This window comes from Loxodonta africana, chromosome 11 (assembly GCF_030014295.1).
Source record: "Loxodonta africana isolate mLoxAfr1 chromosome 11, mLoxAfr1.hap2, whole genome shotgun sequence".
NCBI lineage: Eukaryota > Metazoa > Chordata > Mammalia > Proboscidea > Elephantidae > Loxodonta > Loxodonta africana.
In genome coordinates, this window is record NC_087352.1 from 28,557,106 (window position 1) to 28,576,357 (window position 19,252).

General features: G+C 52.6%; 2 protein-coding genes across 9 annotated transcripts in view; one reads left to right on the plus strand and one right to left on the minus strand.

The window, feature by feature from the left end:
- LOC104845529 (zinc finger and SCAN domain-containing protein 22) overlaps positions 1-11,214 on the plus strand; it is a 30,707-nt gene extending 19,493 nt beyond the window's left edge. For 6 of the 7 annotated variants that reach the window (XM_064294331.1, XM_064294330.1, XM_064294332.1 and 3 more), the window contains one exon: positions 1,284-8,143. In XM_064294331.1, the coding sequence (XP_064150401.1) occupies positions 1,284-2,353 (1,070 nt within the window). In that variant the 3' untranslated portion in view covers positions 2,354-8,143. Of the gene's footprint in view, positions 1-1,283; positions 8,144-11,103 lie in introns of those variants that run through there. The other variant, XR_010323414.1, reaches the window with a different exon arrangement.
- Positions 7,627-18,414, minus strand: A1BG (alpha-1-B glycoprotein). Of its 2 annotated transcripts, XM_064294329.1 has the most exons (8): positions 12,952-18,414; positions 12,828-12,863; positions 12,457-12,729; positions 11,740-12,012; positions 11,160-11,456; positions 9,992-10,285; positions 8,657-8,944; positions 7,627-8,286 (listed from the first exon to the last, which is right to left on the minus strand). In XM_064294329.1, the coding sequence occupies exons 1-8, from the start codon at positions 13,193-13,195 to the stop codon at positions 8,279-8,281; spliced, it is 1,713 nt and encodes a 570-aa protein (XP_064150399.1). In that variant the 5' UTR covers positions 13,196-18,414; the 3' UTR covers positions 7,627-8,278. The 2 variants fall into 2 exon arrangements, with proteins under 2 accessions (XP_064150399.1, XP_023399457.1); XM_023543689.2 differs by having other exon boundaries at positions 7,627-8,944.
- Between the last annotated feature and the right edge of the window lie 838 nt (positions 18,415-19,252).

Sequence of the window (19,252 nt, forward strand, 5' to 3'; positions counted from 1 at the left end):
CCACAAGGAGAGAGGGCTCAGTAGGAGCTTGTGCATAGTGACAAGGAGGGGAGCACCATGGGCCAGGAGGAGAAGACTCCAGGTTGAAATCCTGACTTGGCTACTAGCTAACTGTGGGATCTTGCACAAGTTACTCAAGTCCTTCTCTTGTCTGGGCCTCCGTTTCTCCATCTGTGCTGTGCGATGCCATCATCACAGTCTGTCCTTCTGAGGGCAGTTTTGAGGATGAAATAAGGCAACCGAATTTTCACACTGTGCTTGGAACCTTGCACATAACCAGAGTCATAAAGCTAGCAGCCCTGTAACATAGGCAATATAGTGTCCCTGTCTTACAGATGGGGAAACTGAGGCCCAAACGAGGGCAGAACTGCCCCAAGGCCCCAGAGCCAGATAGCAGCCGAGCTGGGGCTAGAACCTGGTTTCTATACCACCGAGCCCCTCACTGTTGATGTGGGCAGTGGCTGCCCTCCATCCCTAATCCCTCACCTGTCTCTCTCCTCTCTTTCTGGAATCTGTCCAGTAAATGTTGCCAGATTAAGCGTCCTCAGGAGCCCTTTGACCTATCAAGGGCAGGTCGGTGTGGGCGCACCTCTACCTCCTCTATACCCTGACCTCCAACTGCCCCTTATCCACACTCTGCCTTTAAGAAAGTGCTTTGTAAAGGGTGAGCCTCAGGTCTCCTGGGGGCTTGAGGACTCAATCCTAGCTCACCCATCCCCACTCACCCACAGCAGCAGTTGTCTGCTTGGGCTTCTGGGTAAAGGAATCTACTGCAGAAAATGTCACAATCACGGGCATCAGAGATTGATTCCCTCATTCAACCAATATTCACTGAGCACCTGCAGGTGTCAGACCCATGCCAGGCTCAGAGGCACAGTGCTTACGAGCTCAGGGCCTGCCTAGAGGCCTTCGTACATAGATGCCTGATAAGGACAAACCCCCTAACAGGCCCACTCGGTCCCTCTTGCTCTTTTGGATCAGTTCAGCTTCAGTGTTTTCCGTCTGACACTTGAGCCAAAATGATGAGCCTTGGAGGATAAAGGGTTTGGGTATAGGAGACAAAGGAGAAAATGAGAAATCGGAACCTGTGACACAATTTTGGATTGCGTTGGGGGCCAGCCCTGCACCTTTTTGTCATCGAAGATACCCAATGAGAAATCTTCCCCTTGGAAATGGGGCTAAATGTGAGCCCGTGGCACACTTAGCATGTGGCCAGCACCTGGGTGGGGTGAGAGAGCCTTGGTGTGTAAGATGCAGTGACACTGTGGTTTGGGTTGTTTCAGGATGGGAGCCAGGACCCGAGCCCACAGAGGCAAGCTGCAATCAGAGCACTTCGGAAGAATCACAGTCATCAGACATGGTCACTGAGACCCTTGTGGGAGATGTATCTCTGGGACCCACCTTTGGTGATGCCTGCAAACATGAGGACAGTTCAGAGAGGCGGGCAGGACTCTCAGGAGAGACCTGGACAAAGTCTGTTGCCCAACAGATGGATTTCAGGAAAATTTCAGGGCCTCACAAGGATACCTCCACAGACCAAGCCAGCTGTGACTATGGTGCCTTGAGGAACAGCCCCAATGAGTGGCCATACTTTGCATCAGGAGAAAAGGCTCCTTCAGAAGAGAAATTTGATTCATTAGATGGTTACGGGACTGAGCCTCCACACACATACTCAGGGCTCAAGTGTGACATCTGTGGGAAAACGTTCAGGAGTCCCTTAGCTCTTGAGGCACACCAGAAGAGCCATTCTCGGAAGACACCCTACACCTGCAGCGAGTGTGGGAAAGCCTTCAGCCGGAGCACTCACCTGGCCCAGCATCAAGTTGTCCACACGGGGGCAAAGCCCCATGAGTGTAAAGAATGTGGGAAAGCCTTCAGCCGAATCACCCACCTGACTCAGCACCAGAGGATCCATACTGGAGAGAAACCCTACAAATGTGGGGAATGCGGCAAAACCTTTAGCCGCAGCACGCACCTCACCCAGCACCAGCGGGTACACACGGGAGAGCGGCCTTATGAGTGTGAGAAGTGCAGGAAGGCATTCAGTCAGAGTACCCACCTGACTCAGCACCAACGGATCCACACTGGAGAGAAACCCTACAAGTGCAATGTGTGTGGGAGAGCCTTCAGCGACTACTCAGCTCTGATCCGACACCTGAGGATCCATTCTGGAGAAAAGCCGTATCAATGTAAGGTTTGTCCAAAGGCGTTCGCCCAGAGCTCCTCTCTCATCGAGCACCAGAGGACCCACACAGGAGAGAAGCCCTACAAGTGCAGTGACTGTGGGAAAGCCTTCAGCCGTAGCTCAGCCCTCATGGTTCACCTAAGGCTCCACATCACAGTGCTACAGTGACCAGAAAATGACCTCAGGGTACAGCACAGCCTCCCCTTGGAGGCTCAACATCTTAGAGAAACCTTGAGTTCCAGAAGAACCAAAAAGAATGGGGTAAGTGATGAGTCCCTCAAAATGACAAGGTGCTGAGGGTAGACTCTGGGACTATCCAGAAACTATTCTGCATTTGGAAACCCAGGTGGGACTCTTGGTGAACACACAATGATTCAAGGTAGCTGGAGAAGCTTCCAGAAGGATCCTGCTGCTCTCCATATCCACTTAGGGTTGTCACAGAGAGAGGACAGCTAAGCCGAGGCTTTGGATTGGTCCTTGAGCCAAAGGAGCAATTGGGGTGAAGTGTCTGTCGGGACTCTAGCCTCAAGATGCTCGGCTAGGGATCTTCTCATTTCCAGATGGCTACTCTTCTCATGTGTTCCTTTCCTGTGTAGCTCAGGAGGGATCCCTGACCACATCCACCTCTGTGCCTTTGAGCCAACTGTTTCCACCCTACCCTAATTCATGTGGAACTCCATAGCCGACTTGTGAGGCTGCATCTTCCATGAAGCCTTCCCCACTCAGTCTCCTTCCCGTCCCCCCATCTTAATCAATGGCACTGTTGACACTTGTCTGTTGTCACTTTCTCCCTCCCCCTCTCCCATATCCCATGGCCCCAAGCCCTGTAGGCCTTACTCATCTGTAATTCATCTTCTCCTCCACCACTGACACCTTTTCTGAGTCCTTATAACCTTTTATCTGGATTATAGCAGGGGTCTCCTTCTTGACCCCTTCCTGCTGTCATTCTCTCCCGCTCTGATCCACTCTCCACGCTGGCCTCCAGGAGGCTCTTTCTACAACACAAATCTGACTGTGTCGCTCCATGGCAGAAAGTTCTGCTCTGTGCTACCTGCTACAACAAAACTTCCTGAATGGCTTACATATACATCAAGAGGTAGGTCACCTAGGGCCTTGAGAAACCTTTCTGGTTACCCTCATGTCTGCTGTACAAATGCCATTTTTCTGAGTGTACAGTGATGTGAAAAGGGTTTTAAAGTGCTGCCCTACAGGATAAACTTCAGACTTTCACCTGGCATTCAAGATCAGTCCAGCCTCGTATCAGCCTCGTCTCCTCCCATGGCACCACCATCCATACAACAACCCTGTGGAACCACTTGCAGGTCCTGAAAAAGCCATATTTTTTCCAGCCTACGTGCCTCTGTATCTGTGCCTGGAAACCCCCTTCTCTCCTCATGACTATCTGGCAATGATTCTTATCCTCCAAGATGTTTCAAATGTCCTTGCCAGTGAAATGTTGCCTGAATCCTCAAGCAGAGTTAGCCTCACCCTGTCTGCTTCCAGGGCACCCTGTACATACCTCTCTTACAACTCCTACCATGTTGAATGTACTTATTTACTCCTGTGAAGCTCAGCATCTGTGTTTCCCAAGGAGACTGTGAACTCCTGAGAGCCAGGGCCGTGTCTTACCCTCGGTATCCACAGCACACAAGCTGTAATAGACCCTGACCCATGTTTGTGGAAGGAATGTACAGTGCCTGGTGCCTTTCCTGAGGCAGTCACTACCCTCCGACCTGCGTCATTCTTACATACGTTTACGTGGCTGTCTCCCCACCAGGCTGTGGCCCTACAGGGCAAGAACAATCTGATTTTCCCAGGTCCCCAGCGCCCAGACAAGCCTGGCATGTAGTGGCCTCAATAAAATGTTACTGTATTGAGTCGCCCTCTCTAGGGCTCCAGAGCCCCTGGCACCATAAGCTTGCTTGTTTCCAACCTTCTATCTTTGTGCTCTCTGGCCGCCTCTCACAATTTGGCATCCCTGTCCCTCTCTGGATTTTTCAGCCTATTTCTTTCTGTCAGGAGGTCAGTATTCATGCCTGTTTCTCTAATGATCCCATTACGTGTGAACCATTTGACCTGCCATATTGTTATGTCCTGGCCACCACCACCATCTCTCCCAGTGTTTCTCCCTGTGTCTTGAACTCATTCCCTCTGTGTCATGAGTAAACAAAAAGAGATAGACTGAGGAGAGAGGGAGATGGAGATGAGGGAGGTGAGACCCAGGGACACAGACACCTTGGGTTGGTGTATCTGAGAGTGCCGTCAGTCAAGATGAAAAATGGGCTTGTAGAGGGTGTAGCTTTCGGTAGTTAATTGACATTACCCAGTGGTGAGATCACAGCTTTTATTTTCTTACACAGCACTTAGGATGCAGATGAATGGGGTAAGGTTCATCTTTAGGGTGGTCTTCCTCAGACCCCCATCCAGGGTGAGTTGACACAGGAAATCTCTTCTGCACACATAAGGCTCCATCGCAGGCAAAAGACCACAAGGCAAACGGGTCTAGGGGTTTTATACCTCAGAGTGCATGGGAACAGGGAAAGGGCTAAGAGGAAGGGACCTTTGTTTGGCTGCACTTGGCCTGACCATCCTGTTGCCAAACTGTTCACATTCACACAGCCTGGCAGTCCTGTGACTATGAGTGCATGGCCAGAAAGAACATTCCTTCCCCCACTAGCTACAAGATTAAAAAATTAGTACAATTAAGTAGCCATAGGTAGTCATAGAGACAGTGAATGTTACTGTGGGTTCAGAACAGGGAAGATGCTTTCTCTGACAAACAGAGGGGGCTGGGAGAGAGGAAGCGAGAGACCTGATTCCCAGCATCCCTATCAGAGAATGCTCTGAGCCTAAGGCCTCAGCTTAGGTAGCCTGGATGGAAATCATAAAAACAGACAACGCTCCCAGCAGAAAGAGTCCTAGAAATGCCCAGAAGCAGGCAGAGACTGCCACACGTAGCACAGCAGAGGCTGAGAGACTGAGGGGAAAACTCAGAGATGAGAGATGTAGGCTCCAGTGAAATGATCATACCGGCCTCCGCAGGCTACAAGGGATGGAAAGGCACGGGCCTAAAGTGAGCTTGTAGAGGCCACCCCTCTCCTTGGCTGCCCTGGGGACCTCAGATAAGTGACTCCCAGAGCTTTGGTGACCTCCTTATCTGTAAGAAAAGAATAGTGAGACCCATCTTCTGCAGCACCTGGCCCCAGCCACTGGCTCTGACTCGCGGTGTCCATCTCCATGACTTTTTGTCCCCCACTCACTCAGTCTCTGTCACTGAGGAGCTGCATCACCATCTCTGTGATGCTCTGAACACCTCCACCACTCAGATATGTGTCTGCCCATGTCAATCTAAAGGGGAAGGAATTTAGGGGAAAGAAGGACCTACAGGTACTGGTCAGTCAGCTAAATAACTAGGTACATTGTGTCATTTAATCCTCACACAACACTCTGAGGGTTGGACAGTCATCCCCATTTTATGCAGGAGATGAAAGGTTGGAGAATGTAAATGACTGGCCAAGGTCATACAGCCAGGAACAGGAAGCACTGGGATTTGAAAGCATATCCGAATATACCAGCAATTTCAATAAACATAACTATATTCAACAAACCAAGTAAAAGACAAATGCTAACAGGCTGGATTTCTTTTAAATCCAGCCATATGTTCTTTAGAAGAGACACACCAAACATAAAGGTATTAGGGAAGTTGAGGGTAAAAGGGTGGGAAAAACACACAAGGCAGGAATGAATCTGAAGAAAGGTGATGGAGCTGTATTAATTTCAGACAAAATAGACTTTAAGCCCAAAACGCATTATGAGGGATACATAACCAGTTGCCATTGAGTCAGTTGCAACTCATGGCAACCCCATGTGTTTCAGAGTAGAACTGCGGCCCAGGGTTTTCAGTGACTATGATTTTTTGCAAGATCACAAGCCTTTTTCTGAGGTGTCTCTGGGTGGATTCGAACCACCAACCTTTCAGTCAGTAGCTAGTGCTTAACTGTTTGCACCACCGTTGTATTTTTATGAAAGGAACAATGTATCAGGAAGGTATAACAGTTCAAAACTGGACACTTCAAAACATAGCCTTATTATGGAACAGAATCACTAAGAGAAACTGGTGAAATCCTGAATGTAGTTAGAAATGCTAACTCTTTTATGATGACATATAAAAAGATGAAACACCAGAAAGGCTACTGAAGATTTTTTTAACACAAATTCATAAGCTTAGCTCATAGAGATACACAGAGCCCCATACACAGCAACTACAGAACTCGGTCTTTTTTGGAGACAAAACAACTCTCAATTTATATTAAAGAATCAGTGTTACACAAATGACATTCTGACCCAAGGCAATAAGTTAAAAATGAACCACAAAAAGATAACTACAAAAAACACGGAAACTTTAATGGGTCAAATGTAAAATCATAATTTTTGCATGATTTTATGTGGATCTTGGAAAATATTTAGAACCAAGTGATAATTAAAATGTTTCATAACAAATTTGGGGGATGCTGCCAGAGGAGAGTTTAGAGGGAATTTTAGTCTTAAATGCAGTATTGGAAATAAGGAAATTATAAAAATTAATTAGCTAAACCTCTAACTTCAGTGAAGCCCTGGTGGTGCAGTAGTTAAGAGCTCAGCTGCTAACCAAAAGGTTGGCAGTTCCAGTCCACCGGCTGCTCCTTGGAAACCCCATGGGGCAGTTCTACTCTGTCCTGTAGGGTCACTATGAGTCAAAACCGACTCGATGGCAATTTTTTTTTTTTTGTAACTTCCATAATTAAAACAAAATCCCAAGCAAATAGAAAGAAGAACATAGTAAAGATAGCAGGAATCAACAGAAAACAAAAATAGAGTAAAACCAAAGTTTTCATGTTTCATCAAAAAAAAGCTAAAAGACGCAAATACCAGGAATGAAAAAGGTATATGACTACAGATACAGAGGATAATTAGAAAATTAAAAAAGAATGTGGGCAACTTTATGCCAATCACTTTGAAATTTTAGACAAAATGGATACTTTTCTAGAAAAATATGACTTAAAACACTCAAGAAGAGCTAAGAAGCATAACTACTAAACAGAATCAATATTTTTTAAATGGACCCACCAAATTTAGAAATAATAGAAACAGTGATGCAGGAGAGGGGTACATGGGAACTACCTGTACTTCCTGCACAATTTTTCTATAAACTCAAACCTGCTTTAAAAAACAAAGTCTTTTAAAAAAAAATAAAAAGTGGAATACTAAAAAATATTTAAATAATCCAAAAGAAGGCACTGCCGTGAGCCAGAGCCCAGGGAGAGGCAGGAGGCAGGAGTCAGGCAGAGAAGGGTGAAGAGAAGTCTAGCCTTTCGGCCTTGGGCTTGGAATGTGGTCTGTGTAGCTGCTTGAGCAGCGCTGACAGGACCACAAAACGCAGGTGGCCTTTGAATTGCCTCCTGCTCTCCCAGTGGCAGAAACCCTGGTGGCATAGTGCTTAAGTGCTAAGGCTGCTAACCAAAAGGTCGGCAGTTCAAATCTGCCAGGCGCTCCTTGGAAACTCTATGGGGCAGTTCTACTCTGTCCTATAGCGTTGCTATGAGTCGGAATCGACTCCACGGCACTGGGTTTGGTTTTTTGGTTGGTCCCAATGGGAACAGATGCAGCTGAGGTAGACAGGGGGGCATGTCTGGAGGCTGGAGCTACCCCAGCTCTAGTGAAGGCCTGACCAGGAGAGTCATGGCCAGCTTGATGGAAAAGGGCAGAGGACCTATGAAGGCCCAGGATCCAGCCTCCAGCCCTCCTCCACTCAGGACCCAGAATCTAGCCCCAGGACCTATCTGCCCACTTTGAGAACCCAGGATCCCAGCCCAAGTTTCAGGCCCCAGCCCACTTCCCCTCAGCCCCGGAAGTCCGTCCCCGGGGCTGTTCTGGACTCATTGACCAAAGACATGTTTTAAACAAAGTCTCTCCACATTTATTAATTTCAGGAAGGAATGAGGGATGAGACAGCCCTCCAGGGAGCTCCCAGCCTCCAGCTGCAGGAGGGATAGAAGTCAGACCAAAGAGAGGATTTCCCAGAGATCCTGTCAGCAGCCTGGGTCTGCAGCAGGATCAACTTCCTTTTGACAAATTTGACAAAAGGGAAATGAGGGGGTGGATGAGCTATGGAGACCAGGGATAACTTAGGGGGAGGTGATCCTGTGCCCACCTCCCTGGTGCTGTGAGGGGAAACCTCCCAGAGGGCCCCTCAGCTGCCAACCATGCCCCCCCACCAGGCCTCCTCTAGCCAAGCCACTTCCTGCCCCAGGGACTTTGCACTTGCCATTACCCTGCCTGGAAATCCTTTACCCACCCACATACACACACAACACACACGTACACTTGAGCAGAGACCAGGCACACTGACCAGAAATGGGCACTCCTGGTGGGGGGCATAACAGAGGCAAAGGCTGGAAGGTGGGACCTACCCAGGACCAGGTGAACCCTCACCTGCCACCTGGAGCTCCACAGGGTCACTTAGCTCCGACAGCAAGGGATTGGGCCACGAGGAACGGTAGCGGCAGCTGTAGTTGCCAGCATGCTGCGGCCCCACATAGGTCAGCACGAGGTCTGCTCCAGGGCCGGTGGCCGGGTACACAGGTGATGTCACCACCTCACCTTCCCGAAGCAGCTCAAAGGTGACATCAGACAATGGACTCTCACAGCGTAGGACAGCATCCCGACCTGGGGTCACTGCACCCTGCCACAGGGGCCGGAGCTTCGGCTTGGGAGGAGGACCTGGGCAGAGTGACCGGGTCAGCAGGGTGAGGCCCTGGCCTAAGACAGTGTCTGCCCCAACCCACCTCTGCCTGCCCCCATTAAAGCCCTTCCTCCCCTCCAGGCTGTTGCGCTCCCCTCTGCCAAGCATGCTTTCCTCCCTGTCCTTGGCCCTGAGCAGAGACAGCTCCTCCTCTGGATTTCCTCGCCCCTTCTCCTCCCACTGTCCTCACACCTGGTCACCCTGTGTTGTAACTATCTGCACCCAGCAAATCCTCACCCCCATCCGGGGGCTTGCACTCCCCAGACCCAGGCCTGCTCTGACACTTCTCGGGGTCCCCAGCATTGGGCCTTGGGACATGTGAGGAAATGGTATCAAATGATCAGGGGAAGTGGTGTCCGACAGGGGGTACGGCCCAGGCAAAGGCATGAATGCCAGATCCCAGCCCAGCTGGCTCTGTGTGGCCTCTGGCCCCTGGAGACCTTGATGAGGAAACAGGAGGATAAAGCATGCCCAGAATCCTGGGCCACCAGCTCCCTCCCCCTGATTTCTCCGCTGGAGTCAGTTGGCAAGGGCAGGGCAGAGCCCAACTCGCCATCCTCTGGCACCCAAGGGAAGGTGGGTGCCCATTTCATCCCCTCTAGCACCCAAGGGTGGAAACCCTGGTGGGGTAGCAGTTGAGAGCTACAGATGCTAAAGACAAGGTCAGCAGTTCAAATCCACCAGGCGATCTTTGGAAATCGTATGGGGCAATTCTACTTTGTCATATAGGGTCCCTATGAACTGGAATCTACTCGACTGCAACGTTTTTTTTTTTTTGCTTTGGCACCCAAGGAAACCCTGGTGGTACAGTGGTTAAGTACTATGGCTGCTAACCAAGAGGTCGGCAGTTCCAATCCTCCAGGCGCTCCTTGGAAACTATGGGGGCTGTTCTACTCTGTCCTATAGGGTCGCTATGAGTCGGAATCGACTCGACGGCAGTGGGTTTGGTTTCGGTTTTGGCATCCGAGGGAAGCGGGCTAACCCCGCGAGAAGGCGTTTCCGAGGGCCATGCCCCGCGCGCTCACCATCCACATGCAGCTCCACTGGCTCGCTGCGCGCCGAGCCCGCGAAGGGTGGCGCGGGGTCCACGTAGACGCAACTGTAGTTGCCAGAGTCCTGCACCGACACGTCGCGCAGCTCGAAGTGGGCCACTGCGCCCGCGGGGCTCAGGCGGCCGAGCACCCGGGGCCCACGCTTGTCCTCGCGCTCCAGGGAGAAGCGCAGGCCAGCCCTGGGAGCGTGGCACAGCAGCCGCACGAGTTCGCCCGGCGCAGGGCTGGAACTCGGCTGGAGCTCCAGCACCGGTGCAGGCAGCGTCCCTGCGAGGAGGTCGCAGGCTAGTGGGCCCCGGAGGCTGGCGCTCCCCCTACAGCCCTCCCTTCACCCCATGTATGCGGCCTCCTCCGTGCGCCCCCAGGGACACCACGCGAGGTGAGAATCCCATGTGTCTGTCGACATAACCCGCGGTCTGTGGTCCGCCCAGATGTCAACCCAGTAGTTCCACCTTGCTGAAAACCGCACCACCCCCACCACGCTGCCTCCCAACTCAGTCCTTCCTTGGCTGAAGCTTGCTCTCTCTCTCTCACACACACACACAAATCTACACTGTTCCTTATTAATTTGTTTGTCTATAAAAACAAACTAGGAGTTCCTCTTTTGTCACCGCTTGGCGCCCGGCACAAGGTGGAGGTACAATCTTGGCTTCACCCCGTGTGTGTCTGCTGGGCACTGCCCCAATGATCGCCCCGGCCCCAGGGGCAGCTGGGAACAGAAGACCCTGGAGGCTCGAAGTCCAGTGCTCTGTCCATGCTCCCCCTCGGGCCAGCCTGATCCTGGGCTGCAGTTGAAGCTGCCAGCCCTTAGCAGAGCCTGCAGCCTGGCCTCAGCGCACACCCCTTGGGCCCGGGGCCTAAACGCTAGAAGGGATTCCAGGGAGGTGGAGCCTGTGTGGCCTGTGCCAGGCCTGTGTGTTGACCCAGTTACTTTTGGCGGGCTCTCAAGGTTGCTGTGGCCATCACCCATTCTCCCATGGGGAAAATGAGGCCTGCCCTGCAGGTGAGTCTGGATTGGGCCCAGAGCCCTAGCACTCAGGCATGACCCACCCCTGTCCCTTTTCTTCCACCACCCCAACCTTCAGGACGGAGCTCCCTCGTCCTCCAGGCTGTGCCCTGCCCCTGGGGCCACCAGGCTCACCGTCACTCAGCTGCAGCTCCACAGGTGCGCTGTCCACCGACCAGGCCATGTGCCCACCACGCAGCTGATAGCGGCAAGTGTACAGGCCACTCTCACTCGGAGCCACTGTGTCCATGTGAAAGAATACACGATCGGGGCTGGTGGAGCTCATGCTTAGGAGCAGCTTGGTCTCCCCACGCTGCAGCTGGAATTCCACACCACTCAGGGGTGCCACACAGAGGAAGCTCACGCGAACACCGGGGCGCAGGAAAGCACTGGTCTCTCTCTTGAAGCTCAGGGCAGGTGGGGGGGGTGCCTCTGCAAGGTAGGGAAGGTTATGTGAGAGCGACTTCCCCTCCCAGGAAATTATCATCTGCCCAGCCTCAATACCTTCGCCTCCCCACGACTGCTCCAGGAACACCCTTCCTCCTGGCAAACTCCCACACAACTCTCAAGGCGCGGCAACTGTATGTATGGCCACAATTTCTCTGACCCCATCTTGGATGGGAAGGGTATTCAGGGTGGGGGCCGAAGAGAATTCAGCCCTGCCTTCCCAGAGCCTGCACTCCAGGAAGCACTCCAGGGTGGTCCACCTACTCACCTAGCTCCTCAATGCTCACGGTGGCACTGGGCTTTGAAGGGTTGCCTGCTGCATGAGTCCGGTAGCTACAGCTGTAGTTGCCAGCACGGTGGACCAAAAAACTGGCCTTTGTGTCCTTGGGGGCCTCAGCCACCTCCAGAAACTCATCATTGCCTTCCTGCCTCAGGAGGAAGGTCACACCCCGCAGCCCCCCTTGGCACACCAGAGTTGTATTGAAGCCCAGAGTGATCCAAGACACTGGCTCAGCTGAGAGTAAGGGTGGGGCTAGGGAGTCTGCAAAATGGAGTCAGGATGGTGTGCAGTCCTGTGAGACTTGGGAAAGGTGGGTGGTCAGGCTGGACCTGGACCCCCTTGCTCAGGAAAATGGAAGGGAAACTAGAGAGATAGAGGGCATTAATGGGAGAAAGGGAGGCAGAGAGACACATAAAGCAGACCCATGTATAAGGCCCCTATTGTGGGCCAGACCTGCCCTACGCCTTCTCTGGGGATTTACTTGTCTGTTTCTCACCATCTCTGGGGTCAGTAGGAATATCATCCCCATTTTAGTGATGGAGAAGCCAAGGCTCAGAAACATTAGGTAACCTGGCCAAGGCCTCTCAGCTCCTCAGGGAGGTGGGCAAGAAGACCAGGACAGGAAGGGTGAGGAGGAGGTGAAGGGAGGCCCCCAGCAGTACCCTCCCCACTGCCTCCTGGTTCCCCATTAGGGTCCCTACTCACCTGCCCCAGACACCTCCACCAGGTTGCTGAACTCTGTCCACCCGTCGCCCATGCCCGTCCGGCAGCGGTAGAGTCCCTGGGTTTCACTGGTCACTGCTCCCAGATGGAACTGGTGCTCTACACCAAATAGGTGCACGGGATCCTGGGCCACCCCATCCTTGAACAGCTGAAAGTCCAGGCTGCCCTGGTAGGCCCGACATGTCAGCGTCACGTTGGCCCACGGTTCCAGTGGTGATTCGGCCTCTGCCCATAGGCTCGGCCGGGTCTCAAGAACTGCACAGGGGACCAGGGTCAGTGTGGTGATGGCCAGGACCAGGGGCTCATCTGCTGTGTGGGCCCACCACCCTCCAGCCCCCAACCTTGGTACTCACAGACGGCTGCCTTGGTGGCTGGACCCAGGGAGAGACCTGTGGAGACAATGCCTGTGAGACCCCCAATCCCGCTCTTCCTACCCTCTCCCACCCAAGGCAGACTCCAGGTTCTGGGACACCTCACCCCAAAACAGCAGGGAGACCACCAGCACAGACATCGTGGTCAGTCCTCTGTCCAGATGCCCAATGAGTGGCTGGAGTGAGTGCCTGGGGTGATAAGGCCAAGCAGGGCGGAAGAGGGCGGAGGTGTGGGGCACTGAACTCTCCCTGCTTATTTGCACTTCCAGGAAGGAGAGGGCAGGAGCCTGCATGGGTGAAGGCAAAGGGTTCCCTTGGAGACCAACCAGAGCCTCAGGATTCTCAGCCATAAAAAGAGTTAATAATTAATGTTTTTGTTATTATGTGCCACTGAGTTGATTCCAATGGTGACCCCCTGTGATAAGAGTAGAACTGCCCCCATAGAGTTTTCTTTGCTGTGATCTTTGCGGAAGCAGACCACCAGGTCTTTCCCCCATGGAGACCCTGGATGGGTAGTAGCTGAGTGCTTAACCATTGCAACACCAGGACTCCTTTGAAGGTGTATTGTCCAGGACAATCTCTCCATCTCAAGATTCCTTACTTATCCAGGTGGCCAGGGAGACCATCAAGCTAGCTACTGCAGTGATCTGGGTGGTTGATGATGATGACAACAATGGGGCCAGGCCAGGGCTGCCACTGGGGACAGGTAAGCAGTTGAAGCCTTCAACCAAGGGCACTGAATGCTGATGGGGATGAGCAGCCCCTGACCTCCTCCAGACCCAGACTTGGTCATCCCAGTCCCCAAAGCTGAGACCCTCACAGACCCAAAGGCCCTCTCGGCCCATCTTTATGGTCACTGAATTCAGTCTGGGGTACCTCACACAGTCCCAGATGACCCATGGTGGCGAGGAAACCCCAAAGCAGACACTGTGGGTGGAGACCTTGACCCAGGCCCTGAGAGTCCCTAGGCTGTAATCTTTACTGGAGCAGGTTGCCAGGTCCTTTCCCCACAGAGTGGCTGGTGGGTTCACTAACCTTTCGGTTAGCAGATGAACTCTTGACCACCAGGACTTCCTACTAGGATGGGGCCCACAGCAACCTCCCAGCTCATGCACTCCCACCTCCCACCTCCCTGCCTTCATTGATTCACTCCACAAACATTTATTGAGCATTACTATGTGCCAGACACAGGAAAGACAGCAGGAAGGTATCGACCCAGGCCCTGCCCATATGGAGCCAAGTCTGGTGGGGGAGACAAAGAAAGCAGAGAGTAGATGCTACAAACAGCATAAACTCCAATGGTGTGGTGGACAGTGGGGTGCAGAACGACCACATGGGATTGGACAGACAGGGAAGGCTTCTCAGGGAGCAGAGATCTGAATTAGGCCAGGAGGTGGGGCCCTTTAGACAACTGGTGAAGAAGCATTCCAGGCATTGGGAACAGCCAGTGCAAAGGCCAGGATGGTAGGAATGGAGGAGGTGAGGGGCAGAGCAGTGGGGGAGCTCAGAGACTTCATAGGGATTTGGGCCTGTTGGGGCCCTGTGGTGGCTTCTTGCTGATTGGAACTGGCAGCTGGGGTGTAGTGGTTAATGTTATGTGTCAACTTGGCTAGGCTATGATTCTCAGTAGTTTGGCAGATACAGGGCTGATTGCTCTTCCATAACGTAATATAATGTAATCACATTCCGTGATGTAATCTGATATGAAATCATTTTGAAAGAGGAGTTTTCTTGGGAGTGCAGCCTGCCTCCAGTACGTAAATGGATGTTTTGGCAAAGCTCATTCTCTCTTGACCCTGCACTCTTCTGGTTACCTGACCTCCAATTCCTGGAATGTAGCCTGCAGAAGTCTGCAGCCTGCTGCCTGACCTGCAGATTTTGGATTTGCCAGCCCCTGCAACCCCAGGAGCCAGCAGAGGCCTCCAGCCTGCCACCTGACCCACAGATTTGGGACTTGCCCGCCCCATAATAGTGTAAGCCATTTCCTCACAATTGCATGAGCCATTTCCTTGAAATAAATCTCTTTATACATATTTATATACATGCTTCACTGGTTTTGCTCTTCTAGAGAACCCAGACTAAGACATGGAGAGACTCCTGATATCTTCAATTTTCCTTCCACGCTGGCTGAGCACCTGCTGCATGCTTCCTGCCCCCACTCAGAGCCAGCTCCTGGAGGGAATCTGCATGTCTGGGTGGAGCTTGGGGAGGAGGTATTCCGTGAAGAGAGGACCATAGGGTGCCATGCCCTGGTGACGCCTTCAGGCCATAGCATCCAGGCAAGTATGGGTGGTTGGGCCAGAGGAGCAGAGCTCAGAGAGGGCACAAAATGTGGTCAGACTACCAAACACTGGCTGAAGTTCAGCCAGTCAGGTAGCTGAGATGGTCAGATGGGTGATCTGCAGAAATGGTGCCGGCAGCCAGCAAGTGGGGAGCCTCCGCTGTCAGTTTCTGTTAGGACTTCCAGCACCTTCCTTGCTGCGTCCTCCTCTTAGCTCCAGGGTTCTGATGTCACTGCCTCTTGCTTTGGGTCCCCCAGCCCTAGGGGTGTAGTGACTTTCAGCAAGTGTTCATCTTTGAGTTTCTACAACATCCCACTTTTGCTCTCTGAGCCTTCCAAAACCTGCACAACCACATTCCTGAGTTAAATCCCTGCTGTTTGAAATACCTAGTGTGGTTTCCACTTTTCTGACTGGACCCTGACTGATAAGTACTTGGTATCAAGAGGGGTCCCAAACACAATAGATGGATCCTGATAGAATGGGAGAAAAATATAGAACAGAACTCAAATTCTTAAAAAGTCCAGATAGACCATTTGTGACTAAAGGACTCCCCGAGATTATCACTCTGAGATATTCTTTAAACCTTGAGCTGAAACTATCCTGTGGTCACCCTTTAGGTGAATAACATATTGACTCGTAAAATAAAGGATATTACCCAAGAGAACCGTGCTCCTTTAAAAACTCATCTATGTGAGATCAAATGGTCAACAATTACTCTAAAGCAAAGATGACACGGTAAGGGGAAACTAGATTACTGGAAACAGGACAACCAGAATGGAATTAATGAGACTTTTGACACATTGTGAAAAATGTAACCAATGTCACTGAACAATTTGGATAGAAATTGTTAAATGGGAACCTCATTTGCTGTGTAAACTTCCACCAAAAACACAATAAAATATTTTTTACAAATAGGGCTCCCAAGAAACAGACCCTCAAACTTGGGATTATGGCAATAATTTGGTTATGACATCAGTCTTGAACACAGTGTTTAGCTCAGTAGAAATTGCCAGTAGAAAACTGGGATAGATGGAGATGAGGTGTCCACTGAAGCCAACACTTTGGGAGTCCAAATGGCTACTTCATGGAACAGCTGGTGGCAGGAAGGATGATCATATGGACTCTGGGGTGGGCTGGCTGCTTATGACCGCACTAGAGAGTTTATAGAATGAAAAGGAAAAGCTTGGGGCTTTAAATCCGCATCTCAAGACACAGAGAACCAGAAAGCTTCTAGAATGGCCCTAAAGGAATGTCTTACTTCTTGTCACCAATGGGCAAATACAGCTAAAACTTAGACACAAAATTTAATTGTGTGTATTGCAGAATTACAACCTAAGTTGAATTCACAGATCCACTAATTGGACTTTTGTATGTGAAAGTTAGGGCATCGATTGTGAAGCAGTGGGACCCTGAGGCCCGGAGTGGGGTTGTTTGTGTGGGTTCAGATGGACCTAGGAGTCCTCTCAAACTTATACCAGGAAATGAGTTGATTTGCTCGTGTTAAGATAATACATCTGGATCAACAGCTGCAATTGGAGCCACAACCTGAGGACGTTCATGATAATCCATAATCATTCTCCAGGATCCACCTGCCTTCTGCACAGCCCAAGCAGGTGAACCGTATGGGAATGTGATAGGCACCACGACTGCTGCTTTCAAGTCCTGGGTGGTGACACTAATCTCTGCAATCCCATCCCCACCCGCCCCCAGGGATGTGGTATTATTGCTTCTGGTTTACCATCTTGGCAGAGAGGGGATGTATTAGAAGCTTCTGCTTGGCCCTTCCTACCCTAAGGACCCTGATCTCATGGGTCAGAGAACCAATGTGGGGACTCTGCCAGCTGCTGAGTATGTCCTTTCCAAATATCCATCCAGGAACTAGAGAGCCCACCAGGAGACAAGTTTGGGCCAAAACTCATTTTACCATCTGACCACCAAAAACCCCCACTTTGTCCAGTGGAACACAGGGCATTTGCGGATTAACCACACTCAAGAAAGGACTGGGCTGTGGCAGTAGGCAGAGGGGTGGACAGCAGAGAGAGCTGCCCAGGGTCAGACAGGGGGGCTTCACTTCACAGATTGGATGGGGGCAGGGCTTGGAACTGTCCCCAGAATAACCAGACCTCCATCAGAAGAGGACCACGGATGGTGGCGCAAGTGTAGGTGGGTCATGCCTCCAGGCCAGGTGTGGAAGCTGGGAAAATGGCCATAGCTGGAAAATAGGAAATTGCCACCATGCTCTGCAGAGGAGGATCTGGTCCCCTCCACCTCCATCTCCAACCTCACACCTCCATCTGGCTCACACTGGGAAGCTCACGCTCAAGCACAGCTCCACCCCAGGGTCCTGCAATTCAACGGTTGGCTCCTCCAGGCCCTTCCAGCTCCCCCAGCTCCCGAGTGGCCCTAGCTGCCTGGTCATCCTCCCGTGGCCTCTGGTCTTGCAGCTCTGCCCCTCACTGACCTGGTTTTGCTCACTGCAGGCAGCACCAACTGAATCACCTACATGCAGATTGTCTTTTCTGCCTCCTGGCCACCCAGAACAACAGTGGTGCTAGGACACGGCCCTGAGACCTGCTCACTACACAGGAACTGCGCCAATCCAAGGCATGTGGAAGTGACACTGACTCCCTAAGGAGGCAGAAGTGTTTATGTCGGGCATATTTATCTTTTTTTAAAACGGATATTTGGCCATAACTGTGTTGGGGAGAATGGAAACAGAATGGAGAGAGGGTGGGGGAAAGCACCTGAGAGCCGAAGGTGGGGGGACTACCCCCACATCTCCCTTTTGCCCTAGGCCTCCCGCTGTCGGCAGAGTAAGACCTCTACTGTTCCCACCCATGGCTGCAGACAGGAAGTCCTTGCGCAGCGTGGGGGGGGGGGGGCGAGGGGGGAGGCATAGGAGAGAACTCATGTCCAGCCCTCATCCTGGGAGCTCGAATGGGTCCTGATCAGCCTCGCATGGTTCTGAGAGGAGACCACCATGCCTGCCTTTCCCTCCCACCTGTCTCAGTGTGGATGCACTCCTCTCAGGTCAGAAATTTGCTGAATCCACCCTGAAAACCACTTCCCTCAAGTCATGAGGTGCCACGTCACCCGAAGCTAGGTCCCCAGAATCACGGGTGGGGCTGCCCTCGCTGGGGCTCTGTTTGTCCAGCTGTGACCCTCTGCACTGCTCCACCTTCACTGGCACCGTACTCCCAGCACAGCGCGCAGCCCAGGACACTCCTGGGACTCCACCGTCCCGCCAGGTTGCTCACCCCAAGCCACTCTTGGTCGGACCTTGCGCCCCGCAGCCTGTCAGGCTGGCCCAGGCTCTGGCTCAGCACCCTCCCGGGTCAGGGCGCTGTGGGGCTCGTGTGCCTCTTCTGGTGCTCGTTGAGGTTGGAGCGGTTCCCGCACACGCCGCACGAGTAGGGCCTTTTCGCCAGTGTGCGTGCGCCTGTGGCTCACCAGCTCCGAGTTGCGTACACAGGCCTTGCTGCAGTCGCCACAGACGAAGGGCTTCTCCCCTGAGTGCAGGCGGTGGTGCTGGCGCAGCTCGGAGCTTCCGAGGAAGGTCTTGCCACACTTGGCACAGGCGAAGGGCCGCTCACCGGTGTGGGTGCGCCGGTGGTACACCAGACCCGAGCTGCCCTTGAAGGTCTTGCCGCAGTCGGCGCAGGCGAAGAGTTTGGCGCCCGAGTGGATGCGCTGATGGCTGAGCAGGTTGGAGCGCTGGCTGAAGGCCTTACCGCACTGGGCGCACGCGTGGGGCTTCTCGCCCGTGTGCACGAGCCGGTGCTCAGCCAGGTTGGAGCCCATGATGAAGGCCTGGCCGCATTCGGTGCACTCGAAAGGCCGTTCGCCCGTGTGCGTGCGCTGGTGCTGCAGCAGCTGCGAGCTCTCTCTGAAGCACTTGCCGCACTGGGTGCAGGCAAAGGGCCGCTCGCCGCTGTGGGTGCGTCTGTGTTACAGTAAGCCCGCCGAGCGCAGAAAGGCCTTTCCACAGTCGGGGCACGCGTGCGGCCGCGCGCCTGAATGAATCTGCAGGTGCTCCGCCAGGTTGGAGCTCTGGCTGAAGGCCTAGCCGCAGGCGGGGCAGGTGTGGGGCCGCGCTCCCGTGTGCACGCGCCGGTGCTCCAGGAA